Below are 19,839 nucleotides of genomic sequence, written 5' to 3'. Positions count from 1 at the left end.
ACTGCTGAAAGCCGAGCCCCTGTGAGCATCGGAGCAGCCTGCAGAGCCTGGCTCATGCAGGCACCCTGCACCTGATATGGGCCCAGTGAAAGGCACTACGCTCATGCAAGTTAGACCCCAGCACTGGTTCTCAGCACTGCCACTGAGAACCCACTGGTAAGGTGAGCCCCATTTACCCTGAGCTGGCCAGTGCTGACAGTACACCGTGTGGAAATGTCACACTGTGCCTCATTAGTACATACAATTATGCCAGCATCACAAAAACTGACATTACATTTCAGTAAAGATCAAAGCCAGGCATGCTGGCACACACCTGTAATCCCAGCACTCAGGAAGCAGAGGCAGGCGGGTCTCTGTGCATTCAAGGCCTCATGGCAAGTTCCAGGCAAGCCAGGGCTACATACGGAGATTTTTATCTCAAACACAGGAAAGCACAGGAGATTAAATTAAAAATCGTGGACTAAGTCTTCAAAGCACTTGTGCCTGTGCTCTGGTCTCGCAGGACTGCATTGTCTGCACTGAGTAACTGCATAAACGCAGCTGCTTAGCTTCATGCGAGTGACAAATTGGCTCTCAATATTGAGCGACATGGCAACAAAATATTTAACTAGAAATGCATTTTCAAATAATTGCAGCACCCATGAGAAAAGCTACAAGTGCTAATACAGGGGCTTTTAAAGCCATCCCAATGCAAGGCTTTTAAAGTCATCCTAATACAGGGGCTTTTAAAGCTATCCTGGGGGGCGGAGACAAAAGAGCCAAGTCCAAGGCCTACTGGGTTACTGAGTAAATCCAGTTAAGCCTACAGGGCAACCTAATAAAACCCTGTCTACCAGGCAGTATTATCACACCTTTGATCCCAGTACTCAGGAGGCAGAGGCAGGCAGATCTCTGAGTGTGAGGCCAGCCTGGTCTACATACAGAGTGAGTTCCAGAACAGCCTTTTTTTTTTTTAATTTAAAAACAAAACATGGGGCTGGAGAGATGGCTCAGTGGTTAAGAGCACTGACTGTCCTTCCAGAGGTCCTGAGTTTAATTCCCAGCAACCACGTGGTGGCTCACAACCGTCTGTAATGGGATCCGATGCCCTCTTCTGGCAAGAAAGTATACATGCACTCATATACATAAAATAAATAAGTAAATCTTCTTAAAAAATAAAAAACTGTCTCAAATTAAGAAGTAAGCAGAGGCCTGGGGTGGAGCTCAGTGGTGGATCATGGGTTTGGTCGCCAGCACAGGATGGGGTGAGTGGGACGCACACTTCCTCCAGCATAAAGCTCCATGTTGGGGTGAAGGTTAAAAAGGAAAGAAACACTGTAGGCAGCAGCTCTCCTGACATGGGAAACGAGGAAGGCAGCGAGAGAAAATGACTGAACAAAGGCTCGCTGTGTTCCAGCACATTCCCCACCGGGATTTTCTTGGTCACGGCATGAACCACATCATACAGGATGTTGAGACAAATGGCTTCTTTCCCGTCAGCCTCGAGGACAGGCGTCTTAGAGCTGTTTCTTACATCAAGCCTCTCCAGGAGCCTTCATGCCAAATCTGGCTTGGTGGGGTTATTTCCACAGGAAGCAAGACAAGGCAGCCAGACACACAGCCCTGGGCTGGAATGGCATGCCAGTCACCAGATGCCTGTCCAGCAGTGAGTCTAACAAGCCCACTGCACATGCCCAGTGAAAGCCTCGTGTGTTCCTGACATGTCTGGAAGGGGCTGTGGAAAGCATCCATGGCTTGTCCAGCCTCACTTTACAGAAGATAAAAATGTGCTTCAGTGTTGGCAAAAGCAAAAAGGCCAGAAGGCCTAGGGAGACAAGTGAGGAGCAGATTTAGACAGGACAGTGTGTGTCAAAGGTGCTCTCAGAGCCACCACAGGAGTGGAAAGAATGTACTCTCGTCCCCAAAGTCCCACAGTGTCCCCAGTGCACTGCTTTGCTCTAGAGACCTGAGCATCCACCAGAGCTGGAATGCCAAATCCACAGTGCCAAAAAAAAAAAAAAAAATGAGGAAACAGACAGACACAGTGGTAGACACTTTTGATTCCAACACTTGGGATTCAGAGACAGGTGGGCCTCTGTGAGTGCAAGGTCAGACTAGTCAACATACATAACAAAGTCCAAGGTGGCCTAGGCTTCATGGTGTCTATCTCGAAAATAAATTCCATTAAATATAAATAAATATTAGGACAGCAAGTGTCACTTCCTGTTCACTTTAGGAAGTAGCAAAGCAGTAGGTAGGCAGCCAAGTGTCCAGGAACATGGAAAGTGCTGGACATCAAAAGATTCCCCTGGGCTGGGGATTTAGCTCAGTGGTAGAGCGCTTGCCTAGGAAGTGCAAGGCCCTGGGTTCGGTCCCCAGCTCCGAAAAAAAAAAAAGAACAACAAAAAAAAAAAAAAAAAAAAAAAAAAGATCCCCCAAGTCTCTTCAGAACACAGGAGCGCTAAGAAATAAAATCCAAAAGCCAGGGGCTCAGCAACAGGATCCGGTTTTTATTAACTAAGGCCATGGGAAGGAAGGCTGGGCTTGCTTTCCCCCAAAAACGCATCTGGGGTGGATGAAAACAAGACGAAGGCTGCAGAGATGGCTCAGTGGGTAGTGCTTGCTGTACACACGAGGACCTGAGTTTAGATCCTCAGCACCCACAGAAAGGCTCCTAGGGCTGCTGAGGCAGAGCTGGTCTCCAGAGCATACTTGCCTAGACTGCCAATCTAACTACAGGGATAAGCTCCAGGTTCAGTGAGAACACAAACAGCACCCAGTATTTATCCCTGTCCATTACATGCATGCGTGTGGGCCTACACACACTGAACGAATGAATGGAGTCACAGCAGTCAAACTCTAAGTGATGGTCATCTGTGAGGAAAACTGGAGGCAAGAGATCCTTCTTCCAGGGTTCCTGCCCTCCCTACCCTTTGGAAAACACAGGCAACACTGTTTTTCTTTGAGATAGAACCTTTAAAAATGTTTCAAGTTAAGACTAGGAAAAAGCAAACTTGAATCAGGCTACTCCCCTCTGAGGTCAATCATGTTTGATTAAACCTGTCACTCTCTCCCACTTCCCCAAACTCCTCCAGCAAGTGCGCAGGTGCAGGCCCCACAGACCTGCTCTCAGCCACATCAGGAGCAAGCCAAGGAGCTTCTGCCACTGGTTTCTGTGTTAATGTGTGTCTTCCAGGGAGTGGACAACAGGCCAGATGTGTGATGCTGCCAGACAGCCTTCTGGACACACAAGCACAGCTAAAGATTGCCTTAAGAAAGCCAAACACCAGGGCAGATATGGTAGTTCCACCTTTAATGACAGCAATCAGGCGGCAAAGACAGGAGGACCTCTGTGAGTCTGAGGTCGGGGTGGCCTACATAGCCAAATTCCAGGCCAACCAACGCCACATAATGAGACTTTGTTTCAAGAGACAGACAGACAGACAGACAGAGAGAGACAGAGAGACAGAGCCAGACCTGGAGGTTCAGCTTAAGCTTGTCCCACACCCTCTCAGGCGTTAAGCGCAGTGACCCGTGTAAAGAAGTAGCACTTTGGCTTTTGGGATTAGGACCCCCTGCAACACCGTAAAAAACAGTGAGGCACAAAGAGCTGTACATGATTAAACCACATTTGCTATTACAGCAGATTATGGTTGAGTATTGTGTGTTTTCAAATAATAGTTATGGAAATTTTATTTTTCCTTCACTTCCCACCCCCTTTTTTTCAAGACAGTTTCTCTGAATAACCCTGGTTGTGCTGGAACTCACTCTGTAGTCCTGGGGGCCTTGAACTCTGAGATGCCCCCTGCCCCCTGCCCCCCTGCCCCTGCCCCTGCCCCTGCCCTGCCCCTGCCCCTGCCCCCTGCCCTGCCCCTGCCCCTGCCCCTGCCCCTGCCCCTGCCCCTGCCCCTGCCCCTGCCCCCTGCCCCCTGCCCCTGCCCCTGCCCCCTGCCCCTGCCCCTGCCCCTGCCCCTGCCCCTGCCCCTGCCCCTGCCCCTGCCCCCTGCCCCTGCCCCCCCTGCCCCTGCCCCTGCCCCTGCCCCCTTAGTACTAGGATTAAAGGTGTGAACCACAACCAGTCAGCTGAAATGTAATGTTTTAAACATTAAAATACAATTACTTTTTCATGAAAATGAGCTACAGTTCCCAAAACAACAAAGGCTCAATGGCAAGTGGCATTGTGTTGCCCTTTCACAGGCTCCCAACAGCTGGGCTACAGCTCTGTTCGCTATGTTAGCAGAATGGCAGGATGGCTGGCTCTGGATGCAGCCCCTGACTTCAGCTAGCCTCTGGGGAGACACAGCTAGAAACAAGAGAGCAGTTTAACAGCCTCTGCACACAGCTACCGATACACTCGTTTGCTTTAGTTACTGAATGAAGTGTGGCTACAGCAGAGCCTGAAACCACACTGGGAACGTTGCTCCTGAATTCCTCAAAGGCCACTGATCCGTTCTGCTTGTCCAGTGGGTAGTGTGGGTAGTTCTAAGGGAAGTGTAAGCTTTCATCCATCATTGAGAAAACCTGCTCACTAAGGTACATGCAGCTACAGTTGCCATACATGACATATGATACTAAAAGCATTTTGCCAGGCATGGTCAAGCAGACTCATAATCCCAGCACTCAGGAGACTAAGAAGATGATGCCGAGGTTAGCTTGGGCCATGTAGTGAAATCCTAGCTCCAATAAACAAACATTAGCAGACTACTCTTTGAGGGAGCTGTTGGGCTGACAATAGTAAACACAGCTTCCTAAAATTCTAATCCCACTTGACAACTCAATTCATATCACTGACAACAGACTCCTTTGGAATGACAGGCTTTGTATATGTTGTAAGAAAAATCCTGTTGGCCAGGCTTTCTTTCGTGGTGGCCCATGAGCTGGTTTAGCTCACAGGTTCCATTACTGCAGAGGGCTGTCCTGAACAATCCCAGTAAAATGCTCCCACCTGTCCATGTCTTAAGACTGTTCAGATGGGGTGAGCTCTAAGGTGGGGACTTAGAAAGACAATGGCTTTACTGTGACATTAGGACAATCTTTTTAAAAAGACATTTATTTTTATTTCTTTAATTATGTTTGTGTGTGCGTGCATGTGAAAACACATACAGGTGCCCTCACAGGCCGGAAGCACCAGATCTGCTTTCAGCCACCAGACACAGCAAATGAGAGCCATCCTGGACCTCTGGAAGAGCAGCAAGTGCTCTTAATCACTAAGCCATCTCTCCAGCCCATCACGGACATTCTTGGATAAAAATATGCGTGTTCTACTGCCTTGCAAAAAGCAGAAGAAGGCAGCATGGTAGCCCAGACCTGACTCGTGTTCAAGCATCAGCAATCTTACCCACCAGAAATAATGTACTGAGTCCAAATATTGACAGCGTAAAAGATTTCTCTTCATTCTTTTGGCCTCGCATGCCCCTTGGAAAGGTATTGCAGATGCTCCAAAGGATGTGGGCCATCCTGATAACCAGAGCTGGGGGCTGACAGGCACAGGCGTAAAGTCAACCTCCATCTCTGCCTTTCTTCTGTGCTTTTCTTCTCTAGCAGCTCACCTTGTCCAGGCTGTAGTACTCAGGTGTCCATCCCGGAACTGCGAGCCAGGCTTGCCTGAATCACCACTACCTCTTTCTTGCCAACTGCTCAAAGGGGGTCACCATTCCGCGACTCCTTGGGAAAGAAGCCTGCCAGACCTGGTCATTCTGGGCCTGCTCTCTTCAACAGTGCCAGGGTAACCTCCTCCAGCTGGTTCCTCTCAGCATCCCATCTCTGTGCATCAACTGCCAAAGACCCTGGCTCCAACTCGTCTGTCTCCATGGCACACCTTGATGGCAGACTTGTGTGCCTCCCAAACCAGAACTGAGCAGGAACTGCACCTACCACTGCTTCCGAACACTGTTTGTCCCGCTGAGCCCATTCCGCCTCCTTCAAAGGCTCCGTCTACTCAAGCACTAGATCCACAGCTCTCAGTGGCTCTGGCCCTTCCAGCTTGCCTATCTATCACCTCAGCCTGTTCCTTACTCATAAACCCCAGAGGCAGCACAGTGACAAACCGTGCCACAGACTGGTCCTCCTCCCACCTCTTTCTGTGCTGACCTTACATTTTAAATAATAGGAGGGAATTTTTAAAGAACTTTACTTTGCAATATAAAAGTGAGATGACATTTCAGCTCCCAAAAAGGTTTCAGTGGAGCACAGAGAACCTACTGTCTCTCATGTTATCTGTTTCTACCACAGCACACAAAAAGCTGCTGGGCTAGACTCCCCAGCACTAACCTGAAGCCGGTAGGGTATGTGCACACTGGGCTCACCAACAGGTGGGCCTATGACAAGGTTACCAGTCATATTTGCAGAGATTCTGAACAACCTGGATTAGAGATGCGCAGAGCACAGCACATACTGTAACCATGAACCACGGCTTTTAGAACTTTGAACAGTGACTTGGACTAAGGGGAAGCTGCTTAGCGGCTAATATTGGCTAATATTTGCACCTACTCAAGGGCAGAGCCACTCCATACACTTCTGACTGTGATCCACAAGGCCCGACCTGCAGCTTCTTCTCCATACGTAAGTCAGCATTCCAGGCATCAATCCCGACCTGAACCACACCACCCAGGCTCTTCTGTGTGCTCTGTAATGCTGCCCCACTAGCATCTGGTTGAGGCTAGACCAAAGCAAAGACTCGTATACCCGGCCAGACATGGTGGGCCAAGACTTTAGTCCCAGCACTCTAGAGGCAGAGACAGGCAGTTCTCTGGAATTTTGAAACTTGCCTGGTCTACATAGTGAGAATGGCCTTTTTAAAAAAAGTTTGAAGTCATTTTAGTTTTCAATTTACTTTACCATTAAAATATTACAAAATTTCACAACTAATCCTTTAAGCCCAAAAGTAGCAGGACCAGATCTGAAAAGCGCCAATGAGCAGCATAAACACAGAGCACATGTGGGAGACAAGACTCTGGCTTGGAGGACTCAACAGTAGTGACTTCACTGAACCACAGCACACCCACCTATGCCAGGACCTGTGCACAAAATGCCAGCACTGCAAACACATGGCAATGCCACACAGGGTGGACCAGGACACAATAGAGCAGGTCCCAACTCCATCTCAAAAGCTACTAGCTGTGGTACTCCAGTGACTAAGTAGAGAAGATGACTGGAACATTTGTCAACAATGTCAGCTGTGCTAGCAACAAAAGAGCAAGAAAGTATTTGTTTCACTTTAAAGCAACCCCCAAGAATAACTTTCTGAAGAAAATCTGTTGGTTGTAGTAAAAACAATTAGGGCTAGCAAGGTGGCTCAGCAGGGAAAGAGACTTGCCACAAAACCTGACCTTCCTGAGTTCCATATGAAAGCCCACGAAGAACATACCTGAAAGTTGTTCTCTGACCTCCACAAGTGCACATGCACACACAATACAGAGTTAAAATTAGAGAAATAAATTACTTAGAACCATATATGTGGTCCAACACTAGGAGCCTAATTGAGGCCATCTTGGTCTATACAGCAAGACTCTCTTCTAATAAAACAAACCTTACATCAGATCTGCCATCTTTCTGTCTTGGGCAACAGGTTTGTGTTTTTCTCACATGATCCTGAGGATGAACGAGCTGCAAAAACAAAACATTTAGACTCTCTGACAAGCAGCTCAGCCCTGAGCTACAGGGACTCCCCAGAAACCACTCTACACAGCCCAACAGGAATGTGGGTGCGAGAGACCAGGCTCTTCTGCTTTCCAAATAATGTAGCAGAGGGCATGGGAGGCTACATTCTCATCTGTGCCAGTCACCAGACATTTGCATCTAACAAGCCAGCTTGGGCAGAGCCAGCTGTGGCCTCTGCCACAGCGTCCCTGCAGTCTTCCCAGGTCTGAGATGGAAACGACTATTCCAAGTGGTTTGTCAACAATAAATGTTCCTGAGCTTATATTCTGTAGAATACAGACCCCAGTGAAAGATTTATTTCTACAAGGTATAGCAAAAACCTAGGGAACTACATCCATAGACAAACATCCACATCCACACAACTAAGAACATTATTGGGATAATCAGTCAATGTAAGACCTAATGTTTAACCAGCAAATACTAAAAACTTCTGGTGTGGTAACTGCACTGAGCTTGTTGGTAGACGAGAAGGCCCATGATTTCAGAAACTGTTATTTAAGTACAAAAGGCTTAAGAGACACAAGAGCATAAGTAAGCCCGTCCTGAGAGAGCTGACTGACACCTGAAAACACAGGTAGAAACTACACAACCCTTTCCTAGGATTATTTAAAACAAAGAAACCCCATTCCTGTTCAAAAGACCTTGGGCTTTTTAAACTCCAAAGGCTGTGATGGAAAATGGTGGCCTCAGGTCTGAAGTGATAGGAAAGGGCAGTCCCCAGGTCTGAAGACTGTGAGCAACACTTCATGAGAGGCTGTCACTGACACAGTCATCTTTCCAAAATAAACTATAACCCCTCAAGTACCTGAGGGAAGCCGAGACAGCGGCAGTGACAGCCTGGCCCCAGCAGCACCTGAAGCGCCTCTGTAACGGGAAGCAGGCAGCCAAGGGCCCGAGTGTGGAGCTCAACAACACAGTGCAGGGCACCTGTGTCAAATGTCCCCACCTGCCAGGCCACTCCCACCCTAGCCTGTGTCCATCTTCTATCATTTAGTGGGAGGGAACAAAGCCACAAACCACAGCCCCAGACCAAAGGCAGCCACTGTCTGCCTCTGGAGTGTAGACGCAGCTTCCTAATACATCCGACTTCTGATCTGCAAGGTAGAGGTGACCGGTGAAGGTGGACCACACAGCCAGACACAGTTTCTTATCTGCCCATAACACAAAGATCCCAAGCTCTGAGCCAGACCCTCCACCAGCATTTAATGACACTCGAAAGCACTAGAAGCCTAAGAAGGGAGAGGACTGGCACGCTTCTGAAGGGGTGAGCCTCTGAAGAGGCAGGGCTCCTCCAGCTTCTCTTCCGCTTCCTATGGAGGGATCCCTGATGGAGATGACAAGGAATGACGCATCTCCACAAGGTGAAGGAGCCAAGTCATGGCACTATGTGATCTCGAGAAAACTCGGCAGCAGGCGGAGCTGAATGGATTACTGACATGAACCTGTGGGCCAGCAGCAGTCCATCCTTGAATGCCTTCCTCTTCCTGCTTCCTCCTTTACATGGCAGATCTGAATTTTAGACAAATCTGAATTATGGAATTCTGAAATACATTGTAAATATATATAAATATTAAACCCTCACTTTGCAGAAATGTGACGAATCTAAATCCTACAAACCCTTAAAATCCATGAAATGCTAAACCTGGGAGGGTCATCGCCGCAGTCATGAGTCACTTTACACCGAGACTGGGGGTTACCACCCTTACATGACAGAGTATGTTTGCAGAAGTAAGGTATTCTGAGGTCAAGGGTGACACTGCCTTGTCATTGGCTGACACATGACCATAGCTGAGAGCTGACCAACAGCTGCAACAATGTCCGCATTGCCTTGAAATCGATCTTGAGCCCAGGAAGGCTGAGTTGTGCAGTATCTTCAGAGATGCATCCGAAACACAAAAGGCGGTCAGCAGCGGCCATCTCCATTCCAAGCCATCCCTGGCTCCGGCCAGTGCATAAGGCGATCTTGAAAAGGCTGTTCCCATTATCCAGGTTGCCCCATCGGGAAAACTACAGCCAAAGGCAACTGCAAGGCACCCCAATTCCTTCCCTGGTCTGTTGGCACGGTGGGGATGCTTCAGGTTTTGGCCTCAAGTAAACCTGGTTTACAGCAGCAGGGCGTACACTGGAAGGTTTCACTTCCAGTTCTATCCAAACCCATTTCTAGCTTCCACAAGACTAACTTGCCATCTGAGGCAAAAGAAAACAGGCTACAGCTCCTCCCACATAAATGGCGTCTGTGACTGACAGTTCTATCAGCACAGGACCTGTCCAGACTTCATCCGCCCTTGGTCTTCATGCTCACTCTTCCCAGCCCCTCCTCCGAGCTCACCTTCTATGCACTGTTTAGCATCAATATATTTTTTTGTTTTGGTTGGTTGGTTGGTTGGTTGGTTGTGGTGTTTTTGGAAGCAGGGACTTCCTACCTAGCTCTGGCTGTCCTGGAACTCCGTAGACCTGGCCTCCAGCTTACTGAGACACCCCTGCCTCTGCCTCCTGAGTACCAGGATCTCCACACCCCACTGATCCTTAACAACGGCTCATGCTCATGAGAGCCTGAGAGGAATTCAGTGGCCAGCACCATCGCTTGCATGCTTTCAACCTTTCAACATTTTCAGAGACATGCTGAAACCTGTCTTCTCCCCCTCCCCAAGCCAGACTTCATTCTTCCAAAGCTCACCTCTGTATGCAATCAACCATACAGGTGCTCCCTCCAGAGCACTCCCCAATCAACCATACAGATGCTCCCTCCAGAGCACTCCCCAATCAACCATACAGGTGCTCCCTCTACAGCACTCCTGAATTGCCCATCACCAACATGAGCTCCTTTTAAGGAAGTTAATCTGTCTGACCCACCATTGGAAATACATATGTCACCTTACTGGACAGTTCTGGAGTGTGTAGACATGAAAGCTACAAAAAAGTTAATTCAAGACAGGACTCAAGTCCACAGGATTTTGGGAATGTTTCATCCTCCTTGATGGTGGCTCCGTGCTCTGGATGTACCAGGTTCCAGTGTCAGTTTAAAGACAACTCTAAAACTAACTCCATCCAAGCAAGCCAGTGCCAGTGTGAGTTTCTAAATCTGTCCTTGAGAACTAAGAACTGGAGAGCAGCGCCTCCCACCATTTCAAGGCAGGTAGGTCTCACTGCATGCTTCTACCGAAACCCTGGGGCAGCCTAAGCGGGCAACTGCCATGGCTCCGCCCACCCTGCTCTCCAGGTTCCTTGTCTCTCCTCCTAACTAACAGCACAGGAGGAGGGTTAGACGCACTGTGGCTCACCAGGTCCCTGGGAGGGATTTTATGAAGAGAAAACAGTAACATTGGCCACCACAGCCCTAACCTCAGGGTCACATTCGTGTTGGGTGGGGGCCTCAATGCATCCAAATGTCCAAGTCTTCCCCCTCCCAGGGAAAATATTCTTCCGGATTTAAACGATTGAGGTGGCCCTTTGAGTTATATGGTACTTTTACAGTGGGCCTTGCATCATGGAATTCATTTAACACCTTAAGTTTCCATAGCATAGCTCATTCTAAGAAAACAGGCTAAGCTGCATGTGGCAGCAGTAGTAAAACCACTGTTGCAAATTCACTGTTTCCCTCGGATGCCCTGACCACATGGAGATCCTGAGCCCCTCACCTGGAGAGACACAGGGCAGGGTTCCAGTTAACACCCGCCCCAGGTGCATCTAACCTTCCCACAAACACACTGCATTTCTAGCAGAAAACTGATGTCTTAGTTTATCTCTTGGGGTATTTGATATCAGTGTCTCTGTTGACCACACTGGCCTCAATCATCAGTCAGACGCTAGAGTATCTGCAGGGCTTTTTCCAGAGAGAACACTTTTTCCTGCCAAGACTTATAAACACTGGCTGCTTTGGGATAATGGAAAGAGCAGACTGGAGAAGACATGACAACTACAGTGAGGAGTTGGGAATTAGATCCTGAAACAAAGCAAACAAAAGATGTCAGTGGGATACTGAGACTTGTGGAAGGTCTGTAATGTGGGTAGCCCTGCTGTCAGGGTAGTCCTGATGAAGGGGAAGAAGAAGGCAGCTGCAGTCTCTCTGAAATCCTTAATCACAGGTGGGCTAGGTGCTCACCAGTGTGTGGGTTGCTGTGGACTCTGCTGCAAGGCCCTGGCAGATGCAGCCTACTTCACAACTTGCGAGTGTACCAGCCCAATGCTTGGCCTTGCTATCCCTGTGCTATGGGTACAGCACACACTGCACTGCTCACCTCTGATCAGTGAACCATGATATGCTAGCGGCTTGCACTAACCCAGCTAGACAGTGAAGCAGCTAAACTGAAGGGCCTAATCTCAGTGTCTGACCAGTCTCCTGCATCCTGGTGCCCTACCAAAATAGCAGAGCGGAAGAACCATCCATTCAACTGGAGGCAACCACAGAGACCATGATCTGGCACACATCCATTACAAAACCCAAAAATGTAAGAAGAGAAATTATCTGAAGACAACAGGCTCTGAAATTAAATTCCTGTTCAAGGTTTAAGTGGCCTTGAAAACAATCTCCGCTTATCCCATCAAAATACTTGTGAGAGTACAATAAACTCACAAGAAAACAGTACACAGCAAGCCTTCAGTTCCTGACAGAGGAGCTCATCTAGACAGCTTGGGGAACACAGGAGTGGGGCTCCTGTCCTCATCAGGGACAGTCTCCACAGCACCTCAGAGCCAAGCACAGCAGCTTCCGAGCAAAGGGAGACCCTTGAAGACAGATAAACAGCCCAGATAGAAGATGTCTGCTATGTGCTCCTCCAAGTCTTTGGCAGGTACTAGTGGGAAAAACCATTTTAGAAACCTTCTCGGGGTTGGGGTTTAGCTCAGTGGTGGAGGCGCTTGCCTAGGGAAGCGCAAGGCCCTGGGTTCAGGTCCCCAACTCCAAAAAAAAAAACCAAAAAAAAAAAAAACCTTCTCCACAGACCCTGGGTCCCTGCCAGTTCCTCTTACCTTAAGGTCTAAGGTTTAAGCAATTATAATTAGCACTATTGGAGGCCTTGCCATCTAAAGCAAGAAGCTAACACTTACCATCCACTCCTCAAAAGTGATACTAAATAAGAAATCAGAGAACTGAAAAGAACCCCTAATAGTTTCCTCAGCCCAAAAGAGAAAACGTATTGATGAAACAAACTACTGAATAAAAGGAAAAAAACAAATACATTCAGGAAAAAAAAATTTTTTTTTGGTTGTTTCGTTTTTCAAGACAAGAGTTTCTCTGTGTAGCTCTGGCTGTGAACTCACTCTGTAGACCAGGCTGGTCTCAGACTTAAGAGATCAGCCTGGGGGGTTGGGGATTTGGCTCAGTGGTAGAGCGCTTACCTAGGAAGCGCAAGGTCCCAGGTTCAGTCCCCAGCCCCAGAAAAAAAAAAAGAGATCAGCCTGCATTTGCCTCCCAAGTGCTGGGACTAAAGGTGTGTGCCATTGCGCTCTGCTCAGAAACTTCAAATTTGATTGTGGATACACCACTCCCCCTCCCCCACCATTGGGTCTCACTATGTAAACGAGGTTGGCCTCAAACTTGCAAAGATCCACCTGCCTCTGTCTCCTAAGTGCTGGCATTAAAGTCCTGGGCCAATGCACAGAACAAAACTTAAAATATTAGGGCTTAAAGATAAACTGAAGCTCTTTCCTGGAATAGAAAGAAAGATGAAGAAATTCAAGTGGTGTACCCAAATGTGTGTCGCACATGGCAGGAATCCCTGAAAGAAGAAAATCGGGGTGGGGGGGACAAATTCTCTTGGGAAAATCTCCCAGAGTTCAAGGACACACCTACTGAGCATACCTGTGAACTGTAAAACTGTCCCAATGCCAAGACCTTAAAACCTTCCAGGGAGGAAACAGTTACCAGAAAGGAAGTACTTGGCAGAGGCTCCCTAAGGACTGAGAAGAAAGCAGACTGAAACACTGTGTCCTGAACTAACCAGGCGTGCAAAGAAAGACAGCTGGACCTACCTGGACGGGCCTAAAAGTCACTACCCCAGATTAGAAAAAGGCAGAGAGGAGGTGGAGTGAAGTCGAAGATTTAACACTATCTTCGAGAAGTTACATTGTCACCAGGAGCAGAGAAACAAAGGCCACTACAAACAACAAGGGATAAAAGCAAGGCTGTGCGGGACGGGGACATGACGCTAGGTGGGGAAGCGAGCACCAGTTATCAGCCCCGATGTAAACAGAGAGCAGAGCAGAGGCGGATGCGCCAGCCAGGGCGAAGCCACCCTACCGGGGCAGAGCGCCAAGAACTGCCGGGAGATGGGGCCACCTAGGCGGCAGGGCGGCGCGCAGGACCCGGGAGCACCGCGCGAGGCCCTGCACTGACAGACTGGGCGGCCGTGACAGGGGCGCCGGGCGCGGGCCCGGGAGGCGCCGAGGCTCCGGAGCCGAACGCGAGCGCGGCCACCGGGCCTCGCCCGCTCGTTCGCTCCCCGGGCCCCACGCCCAGCCCGGGCCCGGCCCCGGCGGCCGGAGGCGGCGCGCGGACATTCCGCAGCCCGCTGGCCCCCGCCCAGCCCGGCGTGCGGCCCGCGGCCGTTGGCAACAGTTGGCGGCAGGGGCGGGGCGGGGGGGACGGAGATCTCGCTCTCGCTCTCGCTCTCGCCCCGCGGGAAGGGGGAGTGGAGGCGCGACCGGCTGCGGGAGCTGCAATTACCGTGTGGGCTGCGGAATTCTCGTGGTGTTTGTCGGGGAGATGCGATAATGGCGTCCGTCCTCGCGAGAGAAGCAGCAGCTCTGCGCAGGCGCTGCGAGCACCTCCCCACAGCCTGCGCCGCGCCCTCAGCGCAGGCTCCCTGAGCTCGGGGCTCCAGGGAGGGGCCAGTCGGGCAGGGGGCGGAGCCTGCGCTGGGCGCCACTTGCGCGCGCTTTCGCCAGCGGACTCCAGTGAACATGCGCAGTTGTCCTCCCGTACACCAAGAGTTGACTCAATAGGCCTTTACTTCCCCATCTCATGTCCGTGTTACTTGCTAAAGCAGTAAATATTCCAGTGGGCAATCTGAGGAATGTACGTCCTCTTTGACGGGTGCGAACAGACACTAACGTTGCCCTGATGACTACAAATCCCAGAGTACGCTGTGTACGACACGATGCATTCTGGGACTGGTAGTCTCAGCGACTGTGACTTGCCTGCTGGGATTTGTAGTCCATCCTGATTCTGGTAGCCACATGCCTTCCCTGCTCTGAGGACTGCTGGGACTTGTAGTGACAGCAGATCAAATGGGCTGTACGCTCCCAAACTGGTCCTACCTACTAGGCCTGGATCAATCTCGGACGTTCCGGGCTCATTCAGTGGCATCGTCTCGCAAGTTGCCTGACTTCCTTAAGGATAAGCAGGTCTCGGGGACACTGTCACTGTAATAGAGATTATATGTGACATGCTTACATTATCATGCAATAAGAGCTATGAAGCATCGATGTGCATTTGTTCCCAGAAATGCCACTAATGGCGGTCTCTGAACCTAGTCTGTTGTCCATACTCCTTTCCAGACTGGCTCCTTCTGCATGTTCGTAGTGAGCATTCCCACAAACCAGGATCCAGGAGCTATTTTAACTTAAAAAGAAAATACTTTAAGTTTCCTGTCCCCTCCCCGTGCCGATAATAAAGCCATGACTCAGTGCAGCTACCAGCTGGGCGACCTAGGGACAGCCCTTCTAAACCATTGTGCTCTGTCAAGGGACTACTTTTCCTCAGGAGTGTCTTGAAGATTTCAATCTAGAACTGTGCTGTTAAAATGAGACCTATCATTTACAGAGATGAGGATGAAGTCCGAAGAGACAGAAATGGCTGGGAGAGGCAGCAGCTGGAGCCAGAAGAGCAGGCTTTGGGCATCTGTGTGAAGTCTTAGAATTTTAATGTTGAATGCAAGTGGGGACCGGAGGGGGGTGGGGAGATGCGGAGAGAGAAAAACAAATCCGTTGAAAGGTCAATTTTTCTTCTGAGAACAGGTTCCATCACCATGGATAGAGCCTCTGTGAATCTCTCTCTTGCATATCTTCCTTGTGACCTCTGACCTGGGACTCTAGGATGCAGACTCCTCAATGGGCCCATACCACACAGGGCAGATACATCACACGGACCCTCTCACAGTCCCGTGTGACCTCCTTGTACAACCCGTTTGCTAAAACTACCTCAGGAAATTTTTTTGCACTCAATCTTAGCCAAAAGGTAAAGGAGTCACAGAAAATCTGCATGGATCATACCCTGGATTTCAATTGGATTTCACTAAAGTCCTTAGCCTGCAGGGTCCTTTCCTTTTTTCGGCACCCAGTGACCTCCAGACACAGAGCACCCCTAGGACCTATGTAAAACTCTGTTATCACCTTGTGTCCTAATTATCTTGCAAAGCGGTCTCCAACATAAAGATCTGAAACTCCTACTGACCCAGATGTGTTGCTCTAAGTAAAGGTAGGTAGTATTAGGGAAGCTACAGAAACTAAGTCCAGAGGAACTAAGAGGAATTTGAGCAGAGACTCTTAGAGAGATGCACTTTCTCCTCCCGCCACACTTCAGTTAGGCTCAGATTTTAAAAAATCTGTGGTTGTGAGACTTCTGAACATGAATGCCTGACCACAGGGAAAAGAGTAATGGTGACATTGTTCACAGCATGTGTTCCCAGCATATCACCCTAACATCCTTGTAATGCTTTGTATATTCTTGACCCAGGGAGTGGCACTCTTAGGAGGTATGGCCTCCTTGGAATGGGTGTGGCCTCCTTGGAGTGGGTGTGTCACTGGGGGTATGGGCTTAAGACCTTCATCCTAGCTGCCTAGAAGTCAGTCTTCCACTTGCAGCCTTCAGATGAAAATGTAGAACTCTCAGCTCCTCCTGCACCATTGCCTGCCTAGACTCTGCCATGTTCCTGCCTTGATGATACTTGACTGAACCTCTGACCTGTAACCCAGCCCCAATTAAATGTTGTCCTTAGAAGAGTTGCCTTGGTCATGGTGTCTGTTCACAGCAGTAAGACCCTAACTAAGACCTCCTTACCTCCCTTTCATGGACAGCTAGGATGACGAGAGAGGCCTGGAGTGGAAGCTAGTGCAGAGAAGCGGACAGAAGGGAGATGGAAGAGGTCCTGACACTGAGGCCGAGGAGGAAGAGGGGTGGTAAAGACCATGAGGACCTGGGCAGAGACACAGTTCCTTGCCATGAATAGATCCTGGCCTCCACTCAGGTTGTGGTGACAGTCCCCCAACAACCTCTCTTTGCAACTGGTACACCAAGGCCTTTCTTAGGTAGCCACCTCCCCCTCATCTACTTCACACGGGATAATGTCACTGGAGGATCTCCCCCAGCAACAGCAGGATGGGCCGTTGGCATGCTCACTCATGACTTTAAAGTTGGCTTACTGAGGAGTCTGCCTGACTTCTTAAACAACCCTTTCCACTGACCTCTGACCTCCTAGACTAGAAGAATTCCACAATGTCCGAGACTATCTATCAGGCCTGGGTCTTTAGAAATTAGTAGTGTCCACTTCCTGAGTCCTGGAACCTTTCCCCTTAACCCACTCAGCACCAAGCTTCCCTGCAAAGAGGACCTCCAGCTAGCACCTTCCAGGCAGCCGAGGGAGGTGCCATCTTGGAAGTGAGGGTACCACACCACAGACCAGCACAACTGGCACCACAAGGAACAGAGATGAGCATAGACCAGGAGCCCGTGCAGAGTGCACTCACCTGGCCTTGTGAGCCACAGTTGCTCCACCATGACCTTTCAGCATATTTCCTTAGGCAGCGATGACAGCCACCCACGAACTCCCATGGACCCCTTCTTTCCGCCAACCCCTCCACCCCCACTGTAGCAAGTTGAGAGGCTTATGCGTGTCCCAGAACGTGAAGAGCAGCATGGTGACTGCGTGGACCTGAATACTTCCTGCTGGGCCACACAGCTGCACCTCCTTTCCAGTTCCACCTCAGTATCGGTTTGGTTTTTTTGTTTTGTTTTGTTTTGTTTTGTTTTTTGTGGGACCGGGCTGCTTGCCAGCTAGGGGACACTCCCAATGCAGGCCACCACTCTGAGATGCAGGTTTAACAGACATTCAAATGCCATAGTGTCGGGGCTGTCAGGGAAACCGGAAACAAGAAGCCAGCTTAAAGAAATAAAAGGAATTTATCGGGGTTGGGGATTTAGCTCAGCGGGTAGAGCGCTTGCCTAGCGAGCGCAAGGCCCTGGGTTCGGTCCCCAGCTCCGAAAAAAAGAAAAAAAAAAAAAAAAAAAAAGGAATTTATCTGTGCCAGCAAGCTGACCCACCTGGTAAAGAGGATTGTTGATGACCTGGGTCACGCCTGTTGGAAGGGAGAACTGATTCCCCCCAAGTGTCCTCTGCCCTCAACATGTGTCTGCATACACGTGCACAAAATGAATAAGGTGTTATTTAGACTTTTTTATTCCTATTGGAAAATGAATGTATTGATTATATAACTGAATGCAAATAAAAAGAATCCAGACTGCAATGTGTGGGGGTGCACGCCCTTAATTCCTGCACTTGGAAGGCAGAAGCAGGAGATCTCTGTGAGTTCAAGGCCAACCTGATCTATAGCGCAAGTTCCAGAAAAGCCAGGGCTACACAGTGAAACCCTTTCTCAATCAATCAATCAATCAGTCAATCAACAGACGGCAAAAATTAAAAACAACACAAAATATGAAGCACAATTCCTTCCTTTCCTATTCTTGCCTCTCTGTCTCTCTGTCTCTGTCTCTCTCTGTCTGTCTCTGTCTCTCTCTGTCTCTCTCTCTGTCTGTCTGTCTGTCTGTCTCTCTCTCTCTCTCTCTCTCTCTCTCTCTCTCTCTCTCTCTCTCTGGGGCCCACAGCCCATTTGCGCTTCATCCCAGCCATCTGTCTATGTAGACGTAAGGCCTGGCATCTGTGACGTCAGACCCTCTCACCCCCCCACAGACTCTAATCTTAAGCCAACAGCCATGACAGAAGACCTTACACACACGCCGTCCCATCCTGTGGGCTCCCTTGGGAAAGGGCATTGAAGGGATGGCTGGCTGCTCTAGCCAGAATGGGGCTCCCTGGGGCTGACACAAAAATCTAAATGCCAAACAGATGTTGTTGCCCCTTCATGTATGAAAAGGAGACTGGTGGTGTTGGTGACAAACCTCTGGGCAGGACCCAGGACATCCTACCTCAGGGGAATATATTGGAATCAAGTTGGATGTAGGCTGGGGAGGTGGGTCCAAGGGACCCCAGTCACAGCCCCACTCAGCCAGGGCAGTGTGGCTCCACTCCTCCTTATGCTCTTGAACCTGCCCTCTTCTGACCTCTTCTGTGCCTGCCCTACATCCCCAACATGGAGTCAATACCACAGGGGACGGGGACTTCGCCCTCACCCACCCTTCACATCCTTTTCTGCTGCTCTTGGGGGACCCATGTCAAGTTTAACTCTCTGGTAGGCTTGCTCAGCTGTTTACCAGACCAAAGTGGCGACCGGAGTGGCCTGTTCCCAGCCAAGGCCACTGGTCCCCAGTCACCACTCGTGAGCTGGGACAGGCAAGAGTTGATATTTAACCACTAGGTTCAGAGGTTTTAATGAGTTCCTCAAAAAGACAGAGATGCATCAGATTCCGAGGTGACCCTGACCAAAACAAGGGCAGACAGTGGGCCACCACCCCGCCATGCTCAGAGCCAAGATGCTCGGGAGAGCCCCCCACAAGCCCTTAGCCATCCTCAGGCACATGGGACCTCTCTGTGCCACAAGGCCACAGCACTGGCGCTTCCAGCATTCCTGCGCAGAGAAACACAGCAACTGTGCCCGTAAGTAGATTCTCAGACTGTCCCGGGTGGGACTTAATGTCGGCGCCGTCTTAGAGGCAGCTTTAAGAGGCAACATGGTCCAGAGCACGGCTTCTGTTCTGATTTGCACAGTGTCTCTGGCATCTGATGACCCCGCGTGAGTCATCAGGTTCAGAGGTAAAAGGGAAGGAGGGGTACTGCAAATGGCTAGTATAATGCTCGAAACCTCTAACTGGGCCTAAGATGCTCCCGGACATTCCAATTGCTCAAACTGAAGATTTTGGGCTTCAGCATTTGAAGGGCCCCGAGCCCTTCCTGTAGACACCAGGTGAAGAGATGAGAGCTTGAGTAAATGCCCTGCCTCCTTACGCCTCCGTTTCCTCATCCCCAAGGTGGGCAAGATGGATGCTGCCTGCAGCATTGTGGGAGAAGGCAGTGAGGAAAGCCTGGTGCA

The 19,839-nt window shown here is 49.8% G+C and overlaps 2 protein-coding genes across 2 annotated transcripts in view; one reads left to right on the top strand and one right to left on the bottom strand.

Moving 5' to 3' along the window:
- Banp (BTG3 associated nuclear protein) overlaps nt 1–14,398 on the bottom strand; it is a 72,911-nt gene extending 58,513 nt beyond the window's left edge. The window contains exon 1 of the mRNA XM_032887433.1: nt 14,303–14,398. The gene's annotated coding sequence lies outside the window, so the exon portion shown is untranslated. The remainder of the gene's footprint in view (nt 1–14,302) is intronic.
- Nucleotides 14,399–19,215: 4,817 nt separating this feature from the next.
- Ca5a (carbonic anhydrase 5A) overlaps nt 19,216–19,839 on the top strand; it is a 28,987-nt gene continuing 28,363 nt past the window's right edge. Inside the window, exon 1 of the mRNA XM_032887890.1 lies at nt 19,216–19,406. Coding sequence (XP_032743781.1) covers nt 19,268–19,406 — 139 coding nt within the window. The 5' untranslated portion in view covers nt 19,216–19,267. The remainder of the gene's footprint in view (nt 19,407–19,839) is intronic.

The sequence above is a fragment of the Rattus rattus genome, chromosome 17, assembly GCF_011064425.1.
Source record: "Rattus rattus isolate New Zealand chromosome 17, Rrattus_CSIRO_v1, whole genome shotgun sequence".
NCBI lineage: Eukaryota > Metazoa > Chordata > Mammalia > Rodentia > Muridae > Rattus > Rattus rattus.
The sequence above is the reverse complement of the archived record's forward strand: the minus strand, read 5'-3'. Positions and strand labels throughout refer to the sequence as shown.